Below are 24485 nucleotides of genomic sequence, written 5' to 3'. Positions count from 1 at the left end.
GTTTCAAGTCAACTGTATATTAGTGGGAACCCATTTGACCCCCAAACTCTTATCTCCTCTGACACTCTTGAAAATGAACTGTTCAACAATACTGAGCTGTATTTAAATGAATGCAAATGAGAGTCTTCATACTAAATCCGGCCTATTCACTAGTTGGGGATGTGAAATCTCCTGTGGTTGAATGCAATATCTTTCGAGATGCTGGGCGACTTAATAATTATTTTGAATTTATAATCAATTTCCCAATGGAAATAATGTACTCTGTAAATAGAATTAACCCTTTCCATACTGGAATAGAAGTTTCATTAACTGTATAGGTGATGTCATAGCTACTAGTCATGTGTAAAAAAAATAATAATAATAATAAGTTAACATATGGTGACAAATGTGTTTATGTCTCGGAGTTGAGAAGGAGATCAGTCTGATGCAAACCATAGAACAGGAAATAGAATATCGATTCAACTTGTATTTTGCTTTTTTGTGCATTTTTTTTTGTCATAGCAAAGAGAAAATGTTTGATGATAACCCTCAAACAAGAAATGAAACCTGACGTAAGGAGCATATTTCCTGTTGTCCACACTTTCCTCACAAAAACACACACAATTAAGCAACAACAATATTAAAGCAAACACATTTTATCATTTAGATCTTTTTTTAAATTATAATTATTTTTATTTTTCCATTTCATTTAACCTTTATTTAACCAGGTTGGTCCAGTTGAGATAAATAAATAAATAAATAAATAAATAACAACTCTTTTTCAAGAGGGACCCGGCCAAGACAGTAAGAACACAAAGTTACAGACATGCAGTACAGACTAGTGAGACAAATTAAAAATTCACAAAGCACAACATTTAGTATTAAATGAGATAAGATAAGATCTTCATTGAGCTGAATTCTCACGTGAATTGGTGACATCTTCTAATGTTTTTGACAAATTGGGAAAAATGTATGCACTAAAAGGAGGGTTCTGGAGTGCCTTGATATGGTGACATTTTGCTACTAAAATTTGAGACAGTGCAAGTAAATTTATCATTAATATAGTGTAAATGAGTGGAAATGTGAATATCTACTTCCAAAGTCGATTTGTAGTCTGCAAGCCTACATTTTCTACCTGCACCACTAAAATTCTAGGTTAGGGGTCAAACTGCTCCAAGTACAAAGTTAGTCTTGGAGCCCTGTAAATTGTTTTGTTGGCGATTTGATGGTGACCAGGCGAGGGTGTACCCATGCCTGAAGGTCATCCAACTATACTATACACTCTCATTCGCTGACGCCCACGTCACTCACCAGGCCAGGCCCTGCCTATTGAAGACACGTTATTGTGTTTAATAATGCAAAATCCAGTTTTATCCAATTAATGGATGTGGTAATCTTTAGAACACTCAATTCTAAAAACACTACACATGTAAATGTGAGTGTGAATGCTTATTTATTTAGCACTCTGTGATTGGCCGACAACCAGTCCAAAGAGAATCCTGCTTCTCGCCCAAAACCAGCTGGGATAGGCTCCAGCTCACCCGCGACACGAATAAAGACAAGCGCTATTTAAAAAAACAATAAAAAATTGCATGGGTAGATGGAACCTCTAAGTATCCGTAAATAGTCAGTGGAAAATGCAGTTTTGTGGTCATTTTTATGAGTCGGAACCCATTAGTGAAATAGTCGAATTATTTTAGTTGCGGTGCTCTCAAAAGACGCATGTTGTGTCGTGCTTGGCCACATGTGCGTACATACAGCTGCAACAAATATGCGTGTCATTGTTGGTAATGTTATGTTGTGATGTGCTGTGTACTTAAAATGATATATGTGTGCATAGAAGTGTCCTTTTATGGCCTGCATTTATGGGTGTTTTTGCTTAGCTTGACACGACTGTAACTGTAGGCAGCGTACGCTGTTCAGGTACAAACTGAACAATTAAGTACTTGTGTTATTTTCAAGTAATTTTGTTCCGATTATCTTCTTTGTGATTCATATTAGAGCGACTGACATTTATGATCTTATCTTGAGCCATCACAATACATATGCGAGAGGCAGCACGATTCAAGGCAGCCGCAAATCAATAGAAAGATGATACAGTGAATAATTAATGATACGTTAGGGAAAGCCCCCTGTGGGATGTTTCACACTACATGCTTTTGGTTTCAATTTGCACAGATATTCATATCATCAGTGTCCCTGTAAGTACTGTATGAATCACAAGCAGAGCTGACATGAAACCGGATCACGACGGATGAGGTCACTCATGGGTCGATCAGATTTGGCATTGTAATGGTTGATGATAGGCTACATAGTAGAAATGACACACTCAGTGACAGTGTGAATTAGAGTCCATGGTTATCTGGAACTGTGTTTGCCCTGTGACTGGCAACCAGTCCAGGGTGTAGCTTGAAGTCAGCCGGGAAAGCCTCTATCTCAGTGTGACCCTGAAAGGGGTGAACAGTAAAGAAAATGGATGGCAGAAATGACAAAAACAAACACAAATGCTAATGTAACGAATCCGATGAGTCTCAACTCTGGGTGATGCAGTGTTATGCTGCGTTCACACCGAAGGTGAAACGACACTGAGCCTTGTGGTTAATTCTCACAGGAGTTATGACAAATGTAGCTGTTTCATTTACACCATGGTCCACAGGAAAGAGGAGGGGCTTCTCCTTCTCCTCTGACAGAAAAAAAAGAGTATTTCTAGTTGATCAGGTGGCCAGTGTTTGTGCTAAAACTTTGGCTAATGCTATTATGCTATTGCTAACGCAGGTGACAGTCAATGCTATTGCAATCTTGAGTCACAGTTCAGCAGCTACAAACAAGTAAATACACTTACCAGATACGCCAAGTTCCTTGTTTCTCAGTCTCCAACCCTGTTCGTTTTTGTCTTGTATTGATAATTCTGAACATATGGGCATTTCTTATATTTCCCCAATGCAACGTAAATCAAATGCTTCCTTTATAAAGTGAAAACAAACGGTGAATTCTATCGCTTTTGCCTTTGACTATCATACAAACCAGGAAGATTGTTAGTCAAACAGGATTTCATCATATTTTGAAATCAAAATAATCCTCACAAATCAAATTACAAGGATCCAAAAAGTCCAATGCTTTTCAATGAGCGGAGAGCGTCATTTCACCAATTAAGACCGCCATTTTAACTTGTGACATAAGCTCGGAACTATCAATTGGAAGCAGGTTATTTTGTACAACCGGTGCCCACAGATCAAAATGAGAATTTTGGTCTACATTGTTTCTCCACACTACCTGCATACTGATTGAATGTCGTAATGTGGCTTCTAGTTCAAATTTACCAATTTTTAAGCAAATGTGCTCACCCCCAGTCGCATTGGCTCAAACACAAAATTGTGCCGCCCAGCACAGACCTATCTATGCGAACGATATTGAATTCATAGCCTACAGTATGTACCGGTAGCAGAATCTGACTGTAGCATTACACTCATTGGAGAAATTCAGGAGAGCCTCGTTTTCCTGTATTGTTTGACTGATGCGTTCAATAGCCCATGGTTTTGGTAGTTTCCAAGGGAACAGTTCAGAAGTATAAAATTCTGACTATTCATGAAATATTGATGACCATGTAGTGTTGTTTTTAAAACCTTACATATCGGCTACTGTTTGATCACAAGCTGGCTTTGATGATGTTGATGATGATGATGAAAAGGTGAATGACTGCAGTCATTCAAGGCCGTCATGATAGAAGTTGACCACATCAACCATTTGACGTCACGTGTCATCTTGCATATTGTAAAAAGGTGCGCCACGTTTTGTTCCCAATGATGTCATCGCGCTCTGCTGCCGTCTCATCTTTCATTTTTCTTCCCTCCGACCTCGTTTTTTTGCCAGACGTGCTGAGTCATGCTTTGACGCGGAAAGTCGCCAGCATTGATGCATTTAGTTGCAGTCAATTGCCGGCCGGCCTGACTGCGACAAGGAGGGGTTGCAGTTTATTTTTAACCCACTGGTGATTTATTTAGGAGTCTGGGAGACGTCTGCAGGAACTCTGTCTCCATCGTCCCCACCTGTCTTATTCCCACCTGTCTCATTCCCATGTTAATAACATGCACTTTTCAGCAGGGTTATCTCACCTTCCTTCCTGTGTGGAGTGTGCATGTTGGCCTGGCTCTTTTAAAACAAGTTTTTTTGAAGTGTGCATTTTATATACTGTGTGAACAAAGTTGAGCAAGTGTGTGCCCAAGTCAATAAACCTTTAACTTTGCTGTATTGTCACTATGGCAACGTCATGATACATTTGCGCTTCCGAGGCGACGAAGATGCGCCGTTTGTTATGCAAAGCGAACAATTGACGACGACGCCTCGCGTTGACTCATCTCTTTCCCTAATCGTGCAAGTCAATGGAGTTCATGCTGTGAGGAGTTCGTCTCTTAGCTAATTTACATTTTATCACCCATTTTGTTATGGTTATAATATGCAAATAAGTAAATAATGCACACAGTGCCCCCCCCCCCCCCCCCCCCCCCTAAATTGAATCCAAGATCATAGCTCGGAATTGGAAAGTTAATGTTCCATATATACGTCTATGAATTTTAAATCTGTGTTTTCCCCTGCTACATTTTAGCAGGCTGTGCTAAATGTGAGCTATAAAGACAGACCCAGCATGATGCCTCTGTCTTGTCAGTCACCCACTGAGCTCTTTCTGTTCCCAACACAATGGCTCCGGTAACTCTGCTGGATCGTTGCTAGAATCCCAAACCCCTACCAGTTGTGGTTTTTAGGCATGAACTGAGGAATAACAGTAATAAACATCGGTAGTAATAACAACACCACACCAGTAAGCCATTTTAAATTTGTGTGACTCTTACATGGGAACTTGTCATGCTGTCTAGCTCCTTCTTTCATCCCAACAGATGTAGGTGTTAATATGGAGCCTCCATGGGAGTTCTCAAGGTTAATGAATCTGTAACTGTGAGCAATATGGCACCAGATTCCCCCATTTATCCATACAGTACATGAAGCAGAAGAGACTCTCCTTGATGAGCCAGATGGGCTACATGGCCCTACTTGCATTGTAAAGAAGCCATCTGAACATTTTCAACTGCATGGCACTAACTTGGCGAAGATACCAAATTCAGTGATCAAAAGTAGGCACTTGTGTGCAATTATTTTAATAGGAATAAAGTACTTATTTGTGCCGCTTGCAAATATGCTTAAATGTTAGTTTTATGTTTGATGAAGAATGCAGTTTAGCTTAGCAGTCTGATTCAGGACATTTGAAAATGGAAGTCCCATAATTGTCATTTCTTGCCTTTTATGTGCTCTCAGTTGCATCCACATTGCTAAGGTCTTACTTCATGGGTCATTGCATTAACTGGATTTCCCCCAAATCCAACATCTGATTTTTTACATTGTGAGCAAGCTGACGTGGATGCTTTGTGTCACCTACTGAAGCTGTATCAGGCCACTAACAGTGTGTTAATTCCAGTTGAAATTGTTGTTGTTGGTCTTAAGGTACTCGCTGGTGTGACAAAAGGTTAGAAAAATGTTTTGACACATTTTCTATATGGATTATATGGAACCCCTAAGGTGACATGGTAGAAAAAATAACTTCTTTGCGAGGGAACGCAAAGATTGCGTTCCCTCCCAAAACAACTTTGCGTTCCATCGCAATCTTTGCGAGAGAACGCAAAGTTGTTTTGCGAGGGAACGCAAGGTTGTTTTTTTTCACCTTGTGAAAATGTCACCTTAAGGTGCGCCGTAAACACTTCCGGGTCATCTTCCATGTGACCAAGAGCGACGTGTAAACAAAGCAGTGGGAAAATACATGCTCCATCCTAGTCGCTTTGGGAAAGCTTTCCGACTTCTTTGTGTCATGTTTACAAACGTTCCATCCTCGTCGCTTTTTGTTTTGCGAGGGAACGAATCTTTGCGAGAGAACGCAAAGTCTTTTGAGAGGGAACGCAAAGTTTTTTTTGTTTTGTTTTTCTACCATGATGTCACTTTAGCGGCTCCGTAGGATTATGCTCTGTATAAACTCGCAAAAGTGCCGGGAATCCTCTCTGAAAGCCTTTGCTTTCATTAAATATTCAACGACCTCTCGTGTTGAGTAATGATATGCTCATGGAACAAGGGAAATTCCAGTTAGAGAGTATACTAGGGATGCCAGTTTGAGTTTGACTGGCACATCCCACTGTCAGTGTAAATAGTATGACTCTCTATGTAACCCAACAATGAGTGCTACAAAGGAAAATATGGTAACTACATTAGTAGAGCAATGTACAACACGTTAAACTGTTCCCCTCCAGTCCTGCAGGTGGCAGTAAAGTACATCATGGATATTGTGTTGTTATTCCCATTCTTTTCCTAATGTTTCATGGACCTTTCATTTCTCAACCAAAACTCTTTAATGTGTCTCGCCTCTAGGCACCCTATCACTGAATGGTAAACTGAACTGTCACATTAATATAATACTCTATCATTAGAGTTATCTCATCTGCTTAATCAGCCTCTCGCTAATCTGCAAATCTGCCTGGTGGCTGTGATCACTAGGAAGACTGCCATCACCGGCTGCCAGACAACCGGGGGCCACTTGCAGATCACCGCAGCCTGCCCGTCCCTCTCCAGCCAGCCTGCCCTGCCAATGGATTTATTACCTGCTCTAAAACCCTTTGAATGAGCTCTTGAGGGAGTGTTTGCATTGATAAAAAGCCCTAGTCCAGAGACGCCATGTGCTCTGGGCTGTTTACTGTCAAAACATCAGCATCTCTTTAGAACTTTGGGGGAGGTTTGGCATGTAAATGTAGCATCACAGCAATATTTGTCATTTCATCTGTGGTGTTGCTATCATGTGTGCCACTCTTCTTTACATTTCATAACCTGACAAATTGTATTTTTTTCTTATATTTAATTAATTAATTAATTAATTAATTATTATTATTTTTTAGCCAGACGTGTCACCACTCCTGTTGGTCCATTCTCAATACAGTTTCCCACTGAAACAACTACACAGGGTTTGACTTCGGGCCGTGTATATACTGTAACACCCGGGTTGCACATTTTCCCACCAGTTTCCTACATACATAATAGCTGATTAAATTAGATTGATTCAATTTTGTTATGCCAGAAGTTAGAATGCGAATTGCATCAAACAAGAAGTTCATAAGCAGTAATGTCTATTTCTAGATATGTCTAGGCTATGCGTATGATTGTGAGTAGGCCTAATAAAGTTGGGTGGGTTGTAGTGACTCCAAACAAATCATGTTTCCCCATTGAAATGTATGGAAACACCAAAAATCTGTTCCAGTCTCCCCAAAAGAACAACACAAATTTTCACAGTGTTTTAGTTAAAAAAAAACAAAAAACACAACGCTGTAAATTACGTTTTTTATTGTTGTTGTTGTTGTTTTAAAAAAAATATTCATTACATAATTAAACAATATAAACAAACAGATTGTGTATCATGATAACACATTGCAGCTCCTTCTTCCGTGCATGATTTGGCCACCGGGCGGCAGTATAATACAGTCATCCAGACAAACGAAGAAGTGTTCTGCTCATCATGACCGTTGACGCCACTTGACGCACGTTTGAAGTGACTGATGTCATTTCGATACCTCTTTGAAAATGATGCAACCTTGAAGTAGCAAACAGAATGTAATCAGTGCATGAAATGCATGGCAGCCACCTGCACCTTCGTGTCTTTATCTGCATGTGGTCCCTTCAGAACGCAATGACTTTGAGTGTGAGTATTTTATAATCTTTGTACGTTAATGTGATATTTGTGTGACGTTTGGTTACATTTGGCCATGTTTGTGAGTAACATTAACGTATAGTAGTAGCGCGACGTGCTAGTCGGACATTAGCGGTGATGCTAAATTTAGACTGTGTGACATTCGTAAGGCGTATTTATTTATTTTTTTATAATTTTTTTCTGGAGGAAAAAAGTAAACTGGGAAATGTGTGCGTGTGTTTTTGTGAGTAGAGTCACTAGAAATTTGACTTAAGTGCCACAGCACTTGTTTCTCAAACTTTTTCTCGCAAGTTAAAGCGTCTCGAAAAACTTGTAGGTCGGATGACTCATACCATCAAGACAAGTGTACAGACAGTGTACTTAACTGTAAAGTGAAAAATTCCATGATCAATAGTATGTCACACAGTCTGTTGTTGTCACTGTACTAGCTGAAGCGGTATGGCTAACACCACTTGGACACATTTCACGATTAATTTTATAATGTAAGGTACGATTTATATTTATCAATTAATCGAACATTTCCTGGCCAATTTACTATTTATTTATTTATTTGTTACATATACACAATAAATAGAAATGGGCAAAGTGAATCTTCAGAAAGGCTGTGGATGAGCGCTAAAAGCCAATAAAAGTCACAAAGCAGATGGTTTCATTGTGCCTCTTTGATACAAATTACAGAGTTGTCTTTGGACTTGCTGTTCTTTCATTAATTCTCATCACAGCCCAAAATTTTGAGCCAAGCTTCCACATAATCATCTGTGGTTGCTAATGACAGCGTAATTTTATACAGTGGGGAGTAAAAATGGCAAAAGTTTGTGACGCTACAGCATGAAGTTTGTGCGTCGAGTGCCAGCTGCTTGCGTTTTCATGGAGTTGTTTTTTGGCAGCGTGCTCAAAGAGTGGCCTCGCTTTTGTTTCTGGCATCACTGTGACAAATACATGTTCTGATCTCAGGACAGAGAGCTAACGGGGTGCCCTATTTTATTGGCAAAGCCAAAAAACAAAAACGGAGAATCTCTTTAAATCTCGACTTTGCAGTAAAATTCAGCCAAATTTCTCTTTTTGTTGTCAGAAACAGAATGTGTTGTTCTAGTTCAGCTTTAATTCTCCATATTCTTGCATGAGACTTAAAAGAGCATTTCCCTCTGTTCTCTCCACAGATGACCACTGCTTGAAGCTTAGTGCGGATCACATCCACCAGCAAAAAACAAGCACACTTTTAATCCAGAAAGGATTCCTCGTCTTTGTGCGAAGAGTCTGCTCGGCGTGTGTGAGGAGGACCTGTGGGAATACAAGGATCAAGTGAAGGGCACATTTACTACCTCGCCACATCCCCCCCCCCGAAGATGCCGACGAGGATAGAAAGCTGAGCTCTGGAGTCTGGTGGAGCTTCATGAATTCCGAGGAGAGTTAAAACAAACACTGTTCTTTTGTGTTTGTTGGTGTGAGGGTAGGATAACCATGTGGACATTAGCGGCAGGCACGCGCTGCCTTGCGGTTGCCGCCCTCTTGTTGGCCCTCTGCGTCCAATCAGCAACAACCATAGACGACGACGTAACGCCGCGAATCACTTTTCCATACAGTAAGTAACATCCCACAGCTCAACATAGTCTAAAAATGTTGATGATGATATGACTTTTTTTTTTAATCGCATTCCGTATAGCGATGGGGTTTTGATGGCAAATTATACCATAGTAAGAATGAGTCCTCATCAAGGCTCGGCCATCTGCAGTGAATGTGGACTCAAGCCTTCATTTGCATGAGTGAATTGCCGTGATGAAGTGCTTGTCGGCCCAGGTGCGCACGTGTACAAATAAAATGCGTGCAATCATAATTGTGCCCACGCACAAAAACACAGGAATGGATCCACTTGGATCCTCATGGAATGGAAACATTGAGCCTTATAATGTTACTGTTTAAAAATATGCCTATGTGCCAAGTGCAAGGAGGCGATCCATCTTTTCATGAAGAGCATTTGTTCTGTTGGGCAGGTGTTGTTATGGTGCTCATTACTGCCACCTTATCACTGGAGTGGTACTTTCTAATTTGAGATGCATTTTTTTTTTTTTAAATATATCATCCATCCATCCACTTTCATTAATATTGCGGGTGAGCTGGAGCCTTTCCTAGTGCACATTTGTGTGAGAGGCAGGCTACACTCAATCGAAGGGTGCATTTAGACAATCAATTTAAATATAAATCCTAATGATCAATTAAAAAATTGTAGGCTGAAGCCGCTGCACCATTGATTTTTTGAAAATTGCTTGAGAAAGCTCTAAAATACAAATTTTTATCAACCATTAACGAAATATTTAGGGCAGCTGTGGCTTAATAAACCTTACTTAATAGAGTGGTATCATATATTTGTGAAACAGTATATAAGTAGTATTTCAAACAATTGCCTTGAGTCGAGGGTTTGTTGTTGTCACTAACACCACTCGTAGTGTTACATTCGGTGCGTGTGTGTAATTAAAAGTATTGGTTGTGCTGGCTTGTCCTTTGGGCTAAATGACTACAGCAATGCATTATGGGAACTTAAATAGAAATTGTCAGCTGTCTCCTTGGATAGCCTCCTGTCATGACATGGATGTGTAAGCTCATCATCTAAAGTCCATTTTTGAAAGCAGCCGGTTTGGCTGGAAGTCACGTCAGGCTGTAACTTTTCATTCTGAAGCGCATCCTTTCTCTCGCTTAAGCCATTTAACTTCTTTGTCAAACACCTAAATGGATTACGCTAAGTCACTTTAGACAAACAATTAAAAAGCGTGAATAAGTGGCCTGTTCCACAGCAGGTAAAACATGTCACCCCCGTAAAATCTTTGCCATGGTCCCAATCGGATGCATGGAAAATAAAAAGGAAGAACTTTCCCTCCCTTAAAGGGAACATTTTCCTGGAAAAACATCTTTTTTGTCCTTCCTCCATTCACTGCCATTCTCCATGCCTCTCACCTAATGAGCAGGCTAATCTCTCATGTGCGCCGAGTGGAGGGTTTTTTTGTGGCGGCTGCGGCGGGAGAGCTCGTCTGTTATTCATTAGGGCCGCACAAAGGATCATGGGAGCAAAGTTGGGCATGCGGCGTGTTTCTCATAATCACAAACGTCTCTCGAGCCAAAAGAGGTTTATTTATTTCTTTGCTTGCATCAACAAAGGGTCGTTCAAAGTTTTGAACCTGAGAAGATTTGAGCTGTTTGTTTTTCACCGCTGTGATGTAAAAAAAAAAAAAAAAAAAAAAAAAAAAAAAAGCTTATGTTTGCATATTTAAGCGCTGGATACTATTTCATGTGGACTTTACAGCCTTTTCTGTTCCCTGCTGCTCCACAAACTGTCAATTGACATAGGTTGAACAAGAAAAGTTTTACGTTCTTTTGTTATCATAGAGAACAAATAATAACATTACTGACCCACGGAGCTAAGTCCATTTGAGTGGTTTGGTATTTTTGCATTGTAGCGGTCATACCATGGAAAATGGACTTGTAAATTGCTTGCTAGGTCTCTGCGGTGCAAAATTGCCCAACTAAGAGAATTGTGGGAAGTATTTACATCTGATGATGTCATGCTCTACACCGCCTCATGGTTGAGTATTATTTAGCAGCTTGATGATGAAATACTGCGCCCATAAGTGAAAATACAATCAAATCTTATTAGGTCACTTTTTTTGGATTCGTTTTGGACAAGAAGAGGTGAACATCTGCTGCTCTGGTGGATCTCCAGAAGTCCAACACCGTAAAAAAAAAAAAAAAAAAAAAACTTTTTTTTTTTTTTTTTTTTTTTTTTTTTTTTTTTTTTTTTTTTTTTTTTTTTTTTTTTTTTAGTAATAGTTGAGAGGTGTTGTTAAAGTTATGAAATATAGTGGATAAACGCCCTAAGTTGGGAACATTGAGTAGCCGGTACCGTTGTCGTCATGGCACCCCAACTTCACTAGTTTGTCCCAATTCGACCATATGATCGGAATTTAGCGTCAATCACGTGATCTTCAGCTGATTGGCCTCGACAAACAATTTAGATACGCTCTTTTTTTTTTTTTTTTTTTTTCTTTGTAATACGTTTGCCGAGGTATTGGATCAAGACTGTATTGGCAGATACTTAAAAACAAATGGACTTTGCTGGGAAAAAAAACAACTTTTTTTTTTTTTTCTTCTCTAATATCACCAAAGCTGGGGTTTTGAACAGGGGTGTGTAGACTTTTTATATTGCTGCAGCTGCACAGTATACTGTACAGTTGTATAAATAATTGTGGTTGTTCACAAGTTACAACTTCTAGAGGTTACATTCTCCTCTTATAATGGACATGACATGACACGGCTTGAAATGCATTTTCCACAGGACCGCTATAACCATTTTCCCCTTTTTAGCATTCTTTATTCATTGTACACTATGTCAGTTTCTATATATGTTTGATTTATATTGACCGTAATATTGTGTGCCGGCTCTCATGCATGCTAATCCACGACCTTGGCAGCATGCAGACGGCAGCGGAGGCAGGCTGCCCGTGTTTTCAGGCATCCCGCCCAAATACTCGCATGCTTTTTAGACATGCTACGATGCCCTCCTAAAACCCGGCGAGGACACGCCTACTGGTCCTGGAAGAAATGTAGACTGTGAACCCACGACGAGCAGGGGTGACACTCACAAGTGCTCACCTCTGAGGCCACCAATGGCCGCGACAATAGGCACGTCATTGCGATTGCGGCACGTCGGGTCAAAGTGTTTATATGGCCGAGTCCGCCTCTTTGCACGCTCCAGGGAATGTGGAGAAAAGTTCCATCCGGACACATTTCAACAGCTCGATTAACTCAGAATGGTGAGCAGCAAGAAATAGCTTTCTCTTAAATGACAGGAATTTAAGAATACAGTGGACTGCAGGTTCACATATTTGCAGATTTTTCTTGTATGTATGTATTTATTTATTTATTTATTTATTTATTTATTATTTTATTTTATTTTAGATTTTTTTTTTTTCTTTTTTAGGGGCTTTGGCAATTTTCTGAGAGTGACAATAATAATGAACATGTTTCTTTAATGAATATAATTACCATATTCCCACATATTGGGTATTCTTAGGTTTTCGTTTGTCTTTTTTTGAGTGCGTATGTCATTTCACCAGGTCAGAAATTGACAATATTTCAATATTTCAGCAATGGAACAATTTTTAAACAGGGTGTGGTTTCTGCGCAGTCAGTGTTTGATAATTTAGAGAATAGATTGATTTGTCTTGATATTGAAGCCTCATTTTATATACTTGCTGATTGTTTTTTTTTTTCCTTATCTTTCACATTTTGCTGCATTATTAACACTTAGTGGTGTTTAATTTAGAAGATATTTATTTTTCCTTTACAGAGTTTTTCAGGCCTGTAAAATGGTGGCGCTGCTGTGCTCACTTTGCACCGGATTGAGTCGAACAAGAATACATAGGAGGAGGTTTGTTCTTGGCACATTGGCATACATCTTGGCGTACAGCTGAGGGTCTACAGGCTTTATATTACACTATTCTCCAATTAATAAGGATTAAGCTTTGCTGCAAATAGCAAAAATCTGTGAGCAATTTGCACCAAAACTTAAAAAAAAAAGAAAAGAAAAAAGATGCCTATGGATAACAAGATGTTGGCAAAGCACCACTGAAAACAGAAAAATTGAATTTGTGAGTTGTGACTCGTGAACACTGTATATCATTTCACAGAAATGAAATATGATATTTCTTCAACATTTGATTTTGTCAGCCTAAAAGTAGGGATACGCCCACTGATCCTGAAAGAAAGGGAGTCTTCAGACCTCCATCTAGCAATGGTGACACTCACAAATGCTCGCATCCGACTCAACAACGCTCGGGACAATAGCGACATAATTGCGGCATGGTTTTAATGGCCTCATCCCCCTTTTACACGCTCCAGAGGATGTGGAGAAAAGTTCGGTCCTGACACATTTCAACAGCTTGATTGGCGCAGAATAGCAGCCGGTGAGAAATGACCTTGTAGCTCTTAATTAAGGTGGACAGACCGGAATGTGAGGGTCATGAAACATTTTTCGGGATCGCTGCATTAGGATTTTTTCTTTATTTTTTTGTAGCAGGGGAGATGCAAATCTCTGATTGATGAAGTCTGGGCAACATCTCGCAACAATTTGTTTTATTTTTTACGACGACCAGACAGATGCAGTGTTTTGGGGTTTTTTTTTCCACGGCGATGCTGCACTTGGAGCGCAATTAGTATTCGGCATGCACATGCACTTTTTGGGAGAATTTACACATTATCATGAATCAAAAGTGACAACTTCTCCCTGAATGTGCTGCATTGAAAGTAGATTACGCGGCTTCACATGCTGTTAACATTAACATTTGGACAGTAGACGTCATTTAAAGCATCCAATGTGACATAACAGTTTGGGTCTATTCATGTTTTTCCACCTAACTAATTGCAGTTCCTTTGGATTTTCACTCACTCGAAATGAATTGTGGGGTGTAATGCTGCAAATCATTGCAATAGACCAGATAGCGTTCAAATACGTACCCCAGTGACTGTCAGCATTGCAAGTCAGGACATGGAGTGATTGGATGGCTGATTTGGGGGTGCTTTGATCTTCTGGCAGAGCAGTTACCTCATTGCAGTTCTGTTTTTGACCTTCTTTAGTTAAAATGGAATTAAAGATATTATTTAAAGTGAAAGTCAACCTTAAACATTTCTTGACAATAATATGTTGTGTGACCTCACTAGTCTAAACATAACATTCTGATTAATATTACATTTGTGAAACGTGAGTTATGAAGCAAAATCCAGCCGTTTTTATCCATCTCAGGGGGCGGCCATTTTGTCACTTGCTGTCGTCTGAAGATGGCATTACAGTTGTTCAGGGCTCAGGCAACAACCAATCACAGCTCGCCTGTTTTCTGAAGCTGCACTGTGATTGGTTGTTACCGGAGACCTGAGCAACACTGATGTCATCTTCAGTCGACAGCAAGTGGCAAAATGGCCGCCCCCTGGGATGGATAAAAACGGCTGGATTTTACTGCTTAACTCATATTCCACTAACGCAACATTAACCAGAATACCATATTTAGACTAGTGAGGCTGCAGAGAACATATTATTGTCAAAAAAATGTTTTTGGGGGTTTACTTGCCCTTTAAATAACATTTTTATTATTATTATTATTATTATTGCTGACAATTAACTATGCTAAAATGCGACTAAAAACCCTACCTGCACAGTATTTGAACATTTTATAATTCTGTTCCAAAGGGTTGCACAATAAAATGTCTTTTTATGATTTATATATATTTTTGTAATCGCCTGAGTGAAATTTGCATTCCACACTCTTAAGAAAAAAGTGCCATGCTGGTCGTTATCAGAACTGAGCCCCCGGCTGGGGTAATTGGACCTCTCGGCAAAGCGGTGCATGTGTGGAGTACGGTGACAGGAAGCAAGCGGTGGCGGCGGTGCGGCTCGGTCAACGTTAAAAGCTTCCAGCTGTTTGAGCAGCGCGTGCACAAAACCATCAGCATGCGACGTTCAGTCTTCTCCGACCGCCCGCTCGCCTGCTCGGCTTACTTTGCGGTGCGTGTGCAACCAGAGTGGCAGGCTACTGCACAACTCATCATTACAACACACACACACACACACACACACACACACACACACACACATGATAGTGGGTCTGTATGCTGCGTTAGCACTTAGGCCTTAATCACATGGCTGCTTCCACGGAGTGCACTTAGCAAGCGGCGCAAACCATCTGCAGGAATGTGCAACTCACATAGATAGTGAATGTTAAAATATGTACACGGCCGCAGATGTATGGTCAAAACTATTGGGACTAGAGAGAAACCAATATGGTTTTTCAGGGCTAATACCGATTGTTAGTAGTCAAGGATGCCGATCTGATATCTGGTGCCGATACTCATTTTCACTGAAAGGGAAAATATTGGCCAACCGTTATTTTTTTATTTTTAAGCATATGTTTATTGAACAACGTTTAGGGTTCGTAAAATATTGGAGTTTAAAAAAAATCTTAGCCAATAGACATTTTTGTTTTTAAAAATCTAGCAAAAAGTTCAGCGATCATCCAGGGGCAGTACCATGTCTTCAAACGTTAAATAAAAACTCAAGTAAATAGCTCCCTATTGTTTGCTACAGTAAATGGTAGCTAGGTCCACAGAATATTCTGTTCTATTGCTATAAAAACATAGAACCTACCAAAAGAAAGATTAGTCTCTTCTTTCATCAGGAAAAAGTATTTTTGTATCTGTTACCGTTTTGCAGCAATGAGCATTAGCATATAGCTAAGTTTCATCATTATTCACAAACCTGTTGAAAACACTGGGAAAAAGAGCTTGTTGCAACATAGCCGTGGCTGATCTCTTATACTCTGCTGCCACCTGCTGGACAAACTACCATTGCTTTAAGAGACCTCTTTGTGTCAGAAGCGGTATCAACGCCTTATGAATGCTCTAGCATTAAAAAACAAATAAATACAATTTTGTGAGTGCAGGACAAAGTATTAAACGTATTTATACGTTTTTGGGTTTGAATGAGTTAAAAACAGAATTTTCCAAATGTCCCAATATTTTTGTCCATATATGGTAGCTTTTTAGGCAACGTACATATATGGGCCAATTGTCAATTAGTTTAGGCAAACTTTTCCTGTCAACAGTGGTTGTAAAATGGAACTCTTCCATGTGTCTTAAAGCAACAATATGTAATTTTTGTCCTTTTATTAAAATATACCTTCAAACAAATTGGGGAACTTGTAATAAGGTGACTAGCATCACGTGTAGCCACGGTGAGTATGCATCACCTACTTTAGCAGTTTATGTTACCAGTGGACCAGCCAGGACACTTCTCATGTGTTATCAGAAGCATCAGTGTTGAGTTCCCTCTAAATGAGACAATGTTCTTTTGAGACAGCACAACTTCATTTGTTATTAGCTTCTTTAGCTTTTATGTTTTCCTGCTGTAGCTTTAAAAGTCAGCGGCATACTTTGCTGTCAGTTGAAGTAATTCAATCATCACCTCATTGAGTTGCTGGGCTCTGGTTGTTATGACAACCCCCTTGTATATGCCTCACATTTCTCATCTGTCCGTCAACAGCGTTCTTGGCGCCAATCAGCACCTCATTTTCTCTAACATTCTTTCACACAACATGGCATCATGGCATCCGGTGTCTTCTCGTGTGTATAAACAAGTTTTCTGGCTTCACCTGTGATGAGGCGAGCACGGACATGTGTCGGGTTTTTTTCTGTTGCGACTCAGGGAATTACATGCTACATGTTGGAATAAGTCGCTTGCATACCACCAAGGAGTACAGATTCCACCTCGGGTAGCCCGCCAGCAGCATGTCAGCGGATTGACACATGAGAGACGCTAATGACGGAGCTGAGCGTCACACGAGTCTTGCTATGCAGTCATCCTTGTGTGTGTTGATTCGGCAGAGGGGTTAAGTTCCTCCGTTTAGCCTCATCAAGTATTTACTTGTCACGATGCGACACCTTCTATGGTGCTTCATCAACATGCAACGAGCGTTAGACACTGGCGGACTGCGCTTGTTATCTGTGAGTTGCAGCTGTCTCTCACTGTGATGCGTACACACAAGTCGATATGATGAACACAATTCTGAAAAAGCCACATTAAACAACACATTTGGATTGTGCATCAATCTCAGGTAGCGACAAGGCTCTGATATACTGGAGGTTGTGGATGCTTGGATTAGATTAGATTATTGCTGAGTACATTTTTCACCATGTTCAGCGGTAACTTTGGTATCTTATTGTGGTTTATTTGTTGACAATGTAATGACAGATATGAAAAGCATTCATCAAGGTCTTTAGTACGAGGTATTACTCAATATGGTTTATTGCAACTTAAGTTTTGACCTAGTAGTGACTTTTTTTACATCATAAAAACCTATTTTTGATAGTTTTGTCATCATAATAGGGTTTAGTGAAAATGTAGTAACAAATCTAGAAAGCCATAATCTAATATGAGGTATCACTTGATGTAGTTTCTTGCAAATTGATTTTTTTTTTTACCTCAATAGTGACTTTTTCAGGTAATACAAATACATTTTTTTGGACAGTTTTGTCATCATATTAGGATTAAATGACAATATAATAACAAATCCAGGAAGCTGTCATCAGGGCCTTTTAATATGACACACTACTTGATGTGGTTTGTTGCAAATTAATTTTGACACTCGGCAAAGGTCAGAAGCAATCTTCTATTGGTTCAATGACCAAATGTTATGAAACCTGATCTATATCGTGCTTTCGACCCCAATCATTTATTTGGGGAATATTATGTTAATCTGTGCTACTACTTTGTCATATTTGAAAGGGCGCAAATATGAGTACATAGGATGTTATTAGACTGTACAATTGTACCTAATAAATTGTCCAAAGCTGCACATCGCTGCCTCGTGCTGTTTTAGTCGATGTGAGCCATGTTTACAATCAGGCCTCGTAGGAGCAATTAGCGGCCCCACCCTCGGAGCTCCAAAACATCTGGAATGTGATGTGCAGCTGCGTGTGCGTGCATGCGCGCCTCTCTTTTGTGTGCAAACTGGCGCCGGCGGACGATTTCTGTTAGCTGGAGCTTAGCTGCGATGCGAAGCAAGAGGCCCTGACCGATCCAAAAATTTATTTAATTCCACAAAAATGTGCTTTTCGTACAGATGTTGTTTTCGGCTTTACGAACATGTCAACATCTGCTTCACTTTATGGCTTGGCGTGATTTTTTTGCGGATGACATCATTGGTGATGCGTGCATTAAAATGCATTGTCTTGCGTGCAAACTTGATGAGCTTGGGAGGTTTTATCCTGGGGAAATCCAGATCAGAATTGAACGCTATCAGATGCAAGATGATATAAGGATGTATGTAAGTATGAAAACATATACATCTAGATATAATTTACATATTTACTACAGCCACGGTTGGAGGGTCGCCATTCCATTACAGGAGTTGAAATGAGACTGTGTCGCACCTCATTGTCTTGCGTACAGTTTGCACATGCTCACTGCGGAGCAGCTGCGCTTTCACATGCTGAAATATACGACTTGCTAGTTGCTACTAGCATCCTTTATTTATTTATTTATGGGCGAATAGGCTGCCCAAATTGAATTTCATCTGATTTACTGCGAATGTCCACCATCTGCACAAAAGTCTTAGGACAGCGCACAAAGCAAGTCCATAAAGCAAAAGTGGATGAACATCTAAAGTGATATTTAAGTGCTGAAATAAGTTTTTTTTTTTTTTTTTTTTTTTTTTTTTTTTTTTTTTTTTTTTTTTTTTTTTTTTTTGGGCATAAGTCATTTGAAAAGATTTTATACCGTAAAACTTCAACATATTGCTTATTTTATTATTTTTTTTTTTTAGTATTTTATGTATTAGTTTTTAAAACTGTCATTTGGAAATTTTAAATCTGATTTTCCATGTATTTTTTTAAAGTACTTAATAGATGCTTCTTTATTTTATTCAAAAATTTTAAAGCATTTTTTTGTATTGTATTTAGTCTGGAAAGGTTTGAACTTATTGATGTTTATTTTATTTGTTTTTTAAACAGCTTTATTTTATTGTTTGCATCAGTCTCATTTGAGAAGTTTTAAACAGTCTTTTTTTTAAATATTTTTTTGGTTGTATCATTATTTTTAAAGCACTTAAACATAAAGCTTATATTAGTTTATGTATTTATTTTATATTTTTGCATTATTTGATAAGCTTAATTGAAGCTGCTTTTTTTTCATTTTTTTAAATGCATTTTATTGTATTTTATGTTGCTATTTATTGCCATCAAAGTAATTTAAGAATTTAAAATATTTTATATTTTTTATGTTACCTGTAAGTGCTTTTTAGAATCTTATATTTTCTTTTTCAAAATATTTATTTTACTGTATTGTTTATTTATTTAATTATTTATTTATTTATTACAAATGATCTGGCTGAATGGACACAACCTCCCAGAAGAAGGAAGGAAAGGTCAATGTTTTTTTTCCTCAGTCTTTGTGTAGGTGTGATGGTCGAGACTGGATCCATGTATGCGGCGGTGGTGTCCCTTGGCAACCTGTGGCTAATTGTGCACATTAGTGGCGGCAGTATTGATGATAAGTGCTGCAATGAGCAGAGGTGAAAGAGCTGAGGTTGGCAGGCAGCTGATGAAACAAGAGGCTGATTGATGGATCGTGGGGGTGTGCAGTCTGGTTGCGAAGCTGTTCTCTCTTTCTCTCTCTACTCTCTCTACCACAAACGTCCTCTTCAAGACACACTTCAGGATTGCACTGGTCAGCCACAAGACGCCAATGTTATTTTTTTTAGGATGACCTCTACATGTTACCACGACTACCGTCTTTAAAAATGTCCATTCCTCAATGCTGCTACTTTCATGAATTTGCCCTCTCTGCTTTTTCGTTTTTTTTGTTGTTGTTGTTTTTTTTTTTTGTTGTTGGTTTTTTTTTTTTGTTGTTTTTTTTTTTTTTCCTCAGCGATATATGTCAGGGTGTTAATGTGCCACAGGGAAGCTGTTTTTTTTTTTACCACACCCCAGGGGAATGTCAGACTTCCAGTGAGGGGAGATGGTGTATTTAAGTGATTTCATATTTTTAAGTGCTTTTATTTTAGAACAGTTTAGTTTTAGATTTGCTCAGTACTATACATATATTATTTTTTTTTTCATTTTTACTCTATTTTGTTAACTGTATTTTTTTGTTAACTTTGTTATGTCTATGTATGTATTTTTTTGGTTATATTTTATTTTACCAGCATAAATCTCATTTGAAAATGATTTTATCTTGTTTAATTTTATTGTATTTTTTATTGTGTGGATATTTGTATTTTATTAGATTTTATTGTATTCTTTCTGATTTGAGAAGTCTTTGATATATATATATTTTTTTTGGCCTCTTTTGAGCAGTTTTAAAGTGATTTAATGGTTTTAGGCTTTCATTGTATTCTATTGTACTTTATTTAATGTGTATACATCATTCTCTTTTATTTTATTCTATTTCTATACAGTTCATTTTATGTATTTTTCAGTCTCATTCGATAACTTCCAAACTGAGACTTGTTCAGCGACTGAAAGCTTCTATTATTCTTTTATATCATTTTTTTTAAGTCTGTGTCTTAATCAGTCTCAGCTGAGAAGTTCAATTTTTTGTATTTGTGAAACTTTAAGGAAGCTTTTTAAATTCAGTTGTACTTTATTTTATTGCGATTTCTCTGCTCTCAATGAGCCAATATAGACAACAGGAAATTTGGATTTAAATTTTTTTTTATTTATAATATACATTGCGTCCCCGCCCCTGACTTTAACGACAGGCTTTGTCTACATTTACTCCAGATGTTGCAGGATATTCAGCAAAGTAAGAGCTTTTGGTTTGGAAAAGTCCTTGAAATGTGATGTTTTGGACAAGATGAGTCTTGCAGCTGGCCCGCTCTCCTCTGTAGGAAGACTCGATTTTCTTGCCAAAAGTGCTTTGAGTGTCAGATGAAGTGCAGAAAATGGTCGTGTTTACGAGCTGTTCATCTTATTCGGACAAGCAGCATTTTGGCTTTGGCTTCACGTTCAGTTTTTACTATATTTACAATGAGATGCAATAGGTAAACATGTACCAAAAACAGTGGAGGAAAAAGCGTTACCAATTTTGTAAACAATCAAGTAATATTGGTACTTTGTATTGACAAATATTCAAAATTACCAGTATGTACGTGTTTTGGAAAAGTTTTTTTCACCAACCAATCTTGTTCAAACTGTCATGTATTGTCTTAGTTGGAGTCGGAACCTCACTGAGTTTGAATGGCCTCCGATCCAAAAATGTTGCATGATCCTTTTCACCTCATATAATCCCTGACAATTGTTTGTTTTTAAACCAATTTTTAACATTCCTAGACTTGTTTTGCTTTGCCAAAGAAAGCATCCAAAACGATGAAGTTGCTGGCATCAAAAGTCGTATTAGTGCATATTTCTTTCTTTTTCTACCTGCCAAGTATGTGGTGGAGTGTATCAGCACGCTTATCACGTAGGAAGACGTGAACAAACTGCATGTTAATGCCACAAATCCAAGCCTGAATTCCACGTTGCTGGCTGATAAAGACTGCATTAGCTGCCATTAGCTGGCTTGAAGTGGTTAGAAACAAATCTTGTCAAACATTTTTCCGCCGGGGGAGTTTTTGAGTGTTAGCCAGCCACATTGGGCTGTCTGACTGGAGCAGCAACATGCAGTACAACAAGGATTTTATTTATTTTTTGCAAGGCAGCAAACATGGCCACAGGCTTCCAAAAATGAAGATTTTTATGGTTGTTTCATTTCAGAGATACTATAAAGATTGGACAGGCACTCTAGAGACCCAAATAGTTATATTCAAGCTAGTTCAATAACTCATCTGGCTTGCACATCACCTTCTCTGTAATATCACTAATAACGGCGTGCACATGTGCGTCCTGCAGATGCCGAGGAGAGATCAGCCAAGAGGTTCTCTGCCGAGGGCGTCTTTAATTACACATCGCTGCTGCTCAGCCAGGAGGACGACATGCTGTATGTGGGGGCCCGCGAGGCACTCTTTGCCCTCAGCCTCTCCGACATCAGCAAGACTAAACTGCAGAAGAATGTGAGTGTGTCGGACGTGTGTGCACATGCAAAGTATTGCTGTGTAAGTCAATTAGTTCTTTAGTCCCATAGGAAATCATGGAAACAACTACATCTTAATTTTGTATTTAAAATTACAAATAGATATATTTTTTTGTACTTATAGTATTTTTGCCATTTTATATGAATATGTTTGTCTAATTTTATTATATGCTAATTGTAGCTGATTTCTGAGCATCAAGTGGGTGTAGCATTTTGACTGAGATATTCTGTTGGACGGCAACAAAAAGTTCACTGTATGAATTTTTCAAAGCACACGTTTCTGTATTTTTAATGATTTATTCTGACTGTCTTTGGCCTTCAGCTGACTTGGGCTACTCCACTTGGAAAGAGAGAAGAGTGCAGCTTCAAAGGGAAGAACCTCGAGGTGAGATGAGCCATAGAGAAAGTTGAAAGAACATCAACAGCCAAAAAGTTTCCAGAGTATTGTTTTTCTTCTATAATGTCATGTTTTTGTCATGCTCAGGAGTTAAATTAATAAGAATAGGACCGCAGGTCTCGTGTAGTGGCTTAGATAGCTGACTCGAGTAGACCTTTCGCCCTTAGTCACGAAATGTAACTTTAATTAATCAGGACAAGATAAGCAGTAACCAAAATGGATGGTTGGGAATTGGATCATAGATAGTGTAGTGGTTCCCATAGCTGACTGGTGATTGATTGGCAATCAAATCAGCCCCGTGTGTAAACTTCCAGCATTCATCATGAGTCAGCTGGGATATCCTTGGGCTGCCTCTCAAGGCGTTACTATAATTTAGAGCAGGTTGCCGCAGGCTTACTTAGAATTCACTTTTTTTTTTTGTTTTTTTTTTTGGGTGTCACATTCAACTGTTATGTTTTGACACTCTTTCACATTCATCAGGTGTTCATGGGGAAATTCTACTTTTTTTTTTTTTTTCCCCCCGTGCGTGTGTGCTCCCTTGTTGTCATACCAGCTGTTGTATCCTCAGGCGACAAGGCCCGCTAATCTACGTGGCGCACTGCACACATCTGCTGCGTAGTCCCAACTCTACTCAGCAGGCAACAGCTTTTCTCCCCATAGAACACTTGAGTTTTTATACTCCTTTGGTACATTTTCTTGTGAGCTTTATTTAATCGTTTCAGGTATTTTGTGTGTGTGTGCTAAACCAGAGTGAGTTTTTGGGGATGAGAGAAATAACCTTTCATGTTTTTTTTTTTTTTTCCCACACCCTCTCAACCAGACCGATTGCTTCAATTACATCAAGATTCTGCTGCGGCTCAACAGCACGCACCTGTACGTGTGCGGCACCTACGCATTCAGCCCCATCTGCAGCTACATTGTAAGTCTTCAAGCATGCATTTCTCAACACTCAACAACCTTCCAATCGCAAAATTCCAAAGTAGAACATGGCGCTGTTGACTTCCAAATTGTCCTCATTTCAAAGTCGAACAACTCCTACAGAATGTATCCGATCGTTTTCAAACTTGGCGTGGATCATCTAAAGGATGTGTAAGATGACATCTTATCGAAAGCTTTTTATTTATTTGCACTTTGTTGACGTGGCGATGCAGTTTGCAAAGAAAACTTATGCTGTTTTGGGGGCGAAAACTTCAGATCTGATTTTTATTATTATTATTATTATTATTTTTGTGTGTGTGCAATTTTCAAGAAATGGCTCAATAGCGCCCTCTACAAATTTGTAACAGCATTGCCAATTGTATGTTTCATCTAGATTTGTGAAAAATGAGAGGCATATCTATCAGCCTAAGACCTACAAAAAAAGTATTTAGTAGCTATGTGCTAAACTTTTAACAGGAAGTCCACCATTTTGAATTTATTTTGGGAATTACACACCATTTTTTGGCCTTTTACAGAGGTCTTATTTTAAAGCGATACTTGACTCATTGAGCCATTTTCATCAGTAAAAAGTTAAAATTTTGTCTACAATGAATTTGATAAACTTTATTATTTCTCTTGTACAATTAATAACTTTAAAAACTATGGCATCACCTGTGCTTAGGAAATAACGACCAATAATGGCTGAACTGTTTTCTGGGTTTGGTCAGCAAACTGAGCCATGATTGGTCGTTGCCTACTTCCTGAGCACAGGTTATGTCATTTTTAGTCGACTGCAAGTGGAAAAAGGATTAATTAAATGTACATGAAATATTACCAAGTTCAAGAATGAAGTT

At 38.8% G+C, this 24485-nt stretch overlaps 1 protein-coding gene across 5 annotated transcripts in view; it reads left to right on the top strand.

Moving 5' to 3' along the window:
• Positions 1-24485, top strand: part of LOC144017863 (semaphorin-4B-like) — a 58453-nt gene that overhangs the window by 14097 nt on the left and 19871 nt on the right. For 2 of the 5 annotated variants that reach the window (XM_077519821.1, XM_077519819.1), the window contains 4 exons: positions 8872-9293; positions 22136-22296; positions 22639-22701; positions 23534-23632. In XM_077519821.1, the coding sequence (XP_077375947.1) occupies positions 9173-9293; positions 22136-22296; positions 22639-22701; positions 23534-23632 (444 nt within the window). In that variant the 5' untranslated portion in view covers positions 8872-9172. Of the gene's footprint in view, positions 1-7537; positions 7703-7866; positions 7935-7970; positions 8199-8871; positions 9294-22135; positions 22297-22638; positions 22702-23533; positions 23633-24485 lie in introns of those variants that run through there. The other 3 variants (XM_077519820.1, XM_077519822.1, XM_077519823.1) reach the window with 3 other exon arrangements.

The sequence above is a fragment of the Festucalex cinctus genome, chromosome 4 (assembly GCF_051991245.1).
Source record: "Festucalex cinctus isolate MCC-2025b chromosome 4, RoL_Fcin_1.0, whole genome shotgun sequence".
Lineage (NCBI taxonomy): Eukaryota > Metazoa > Chordata > Actinopteri > Syngnathiformes > Syngnathidae > Festucalex > Festucalex cinctus.
This window is presented reverse-complemented; position numbering and strand designations above follow the sequence as displayed.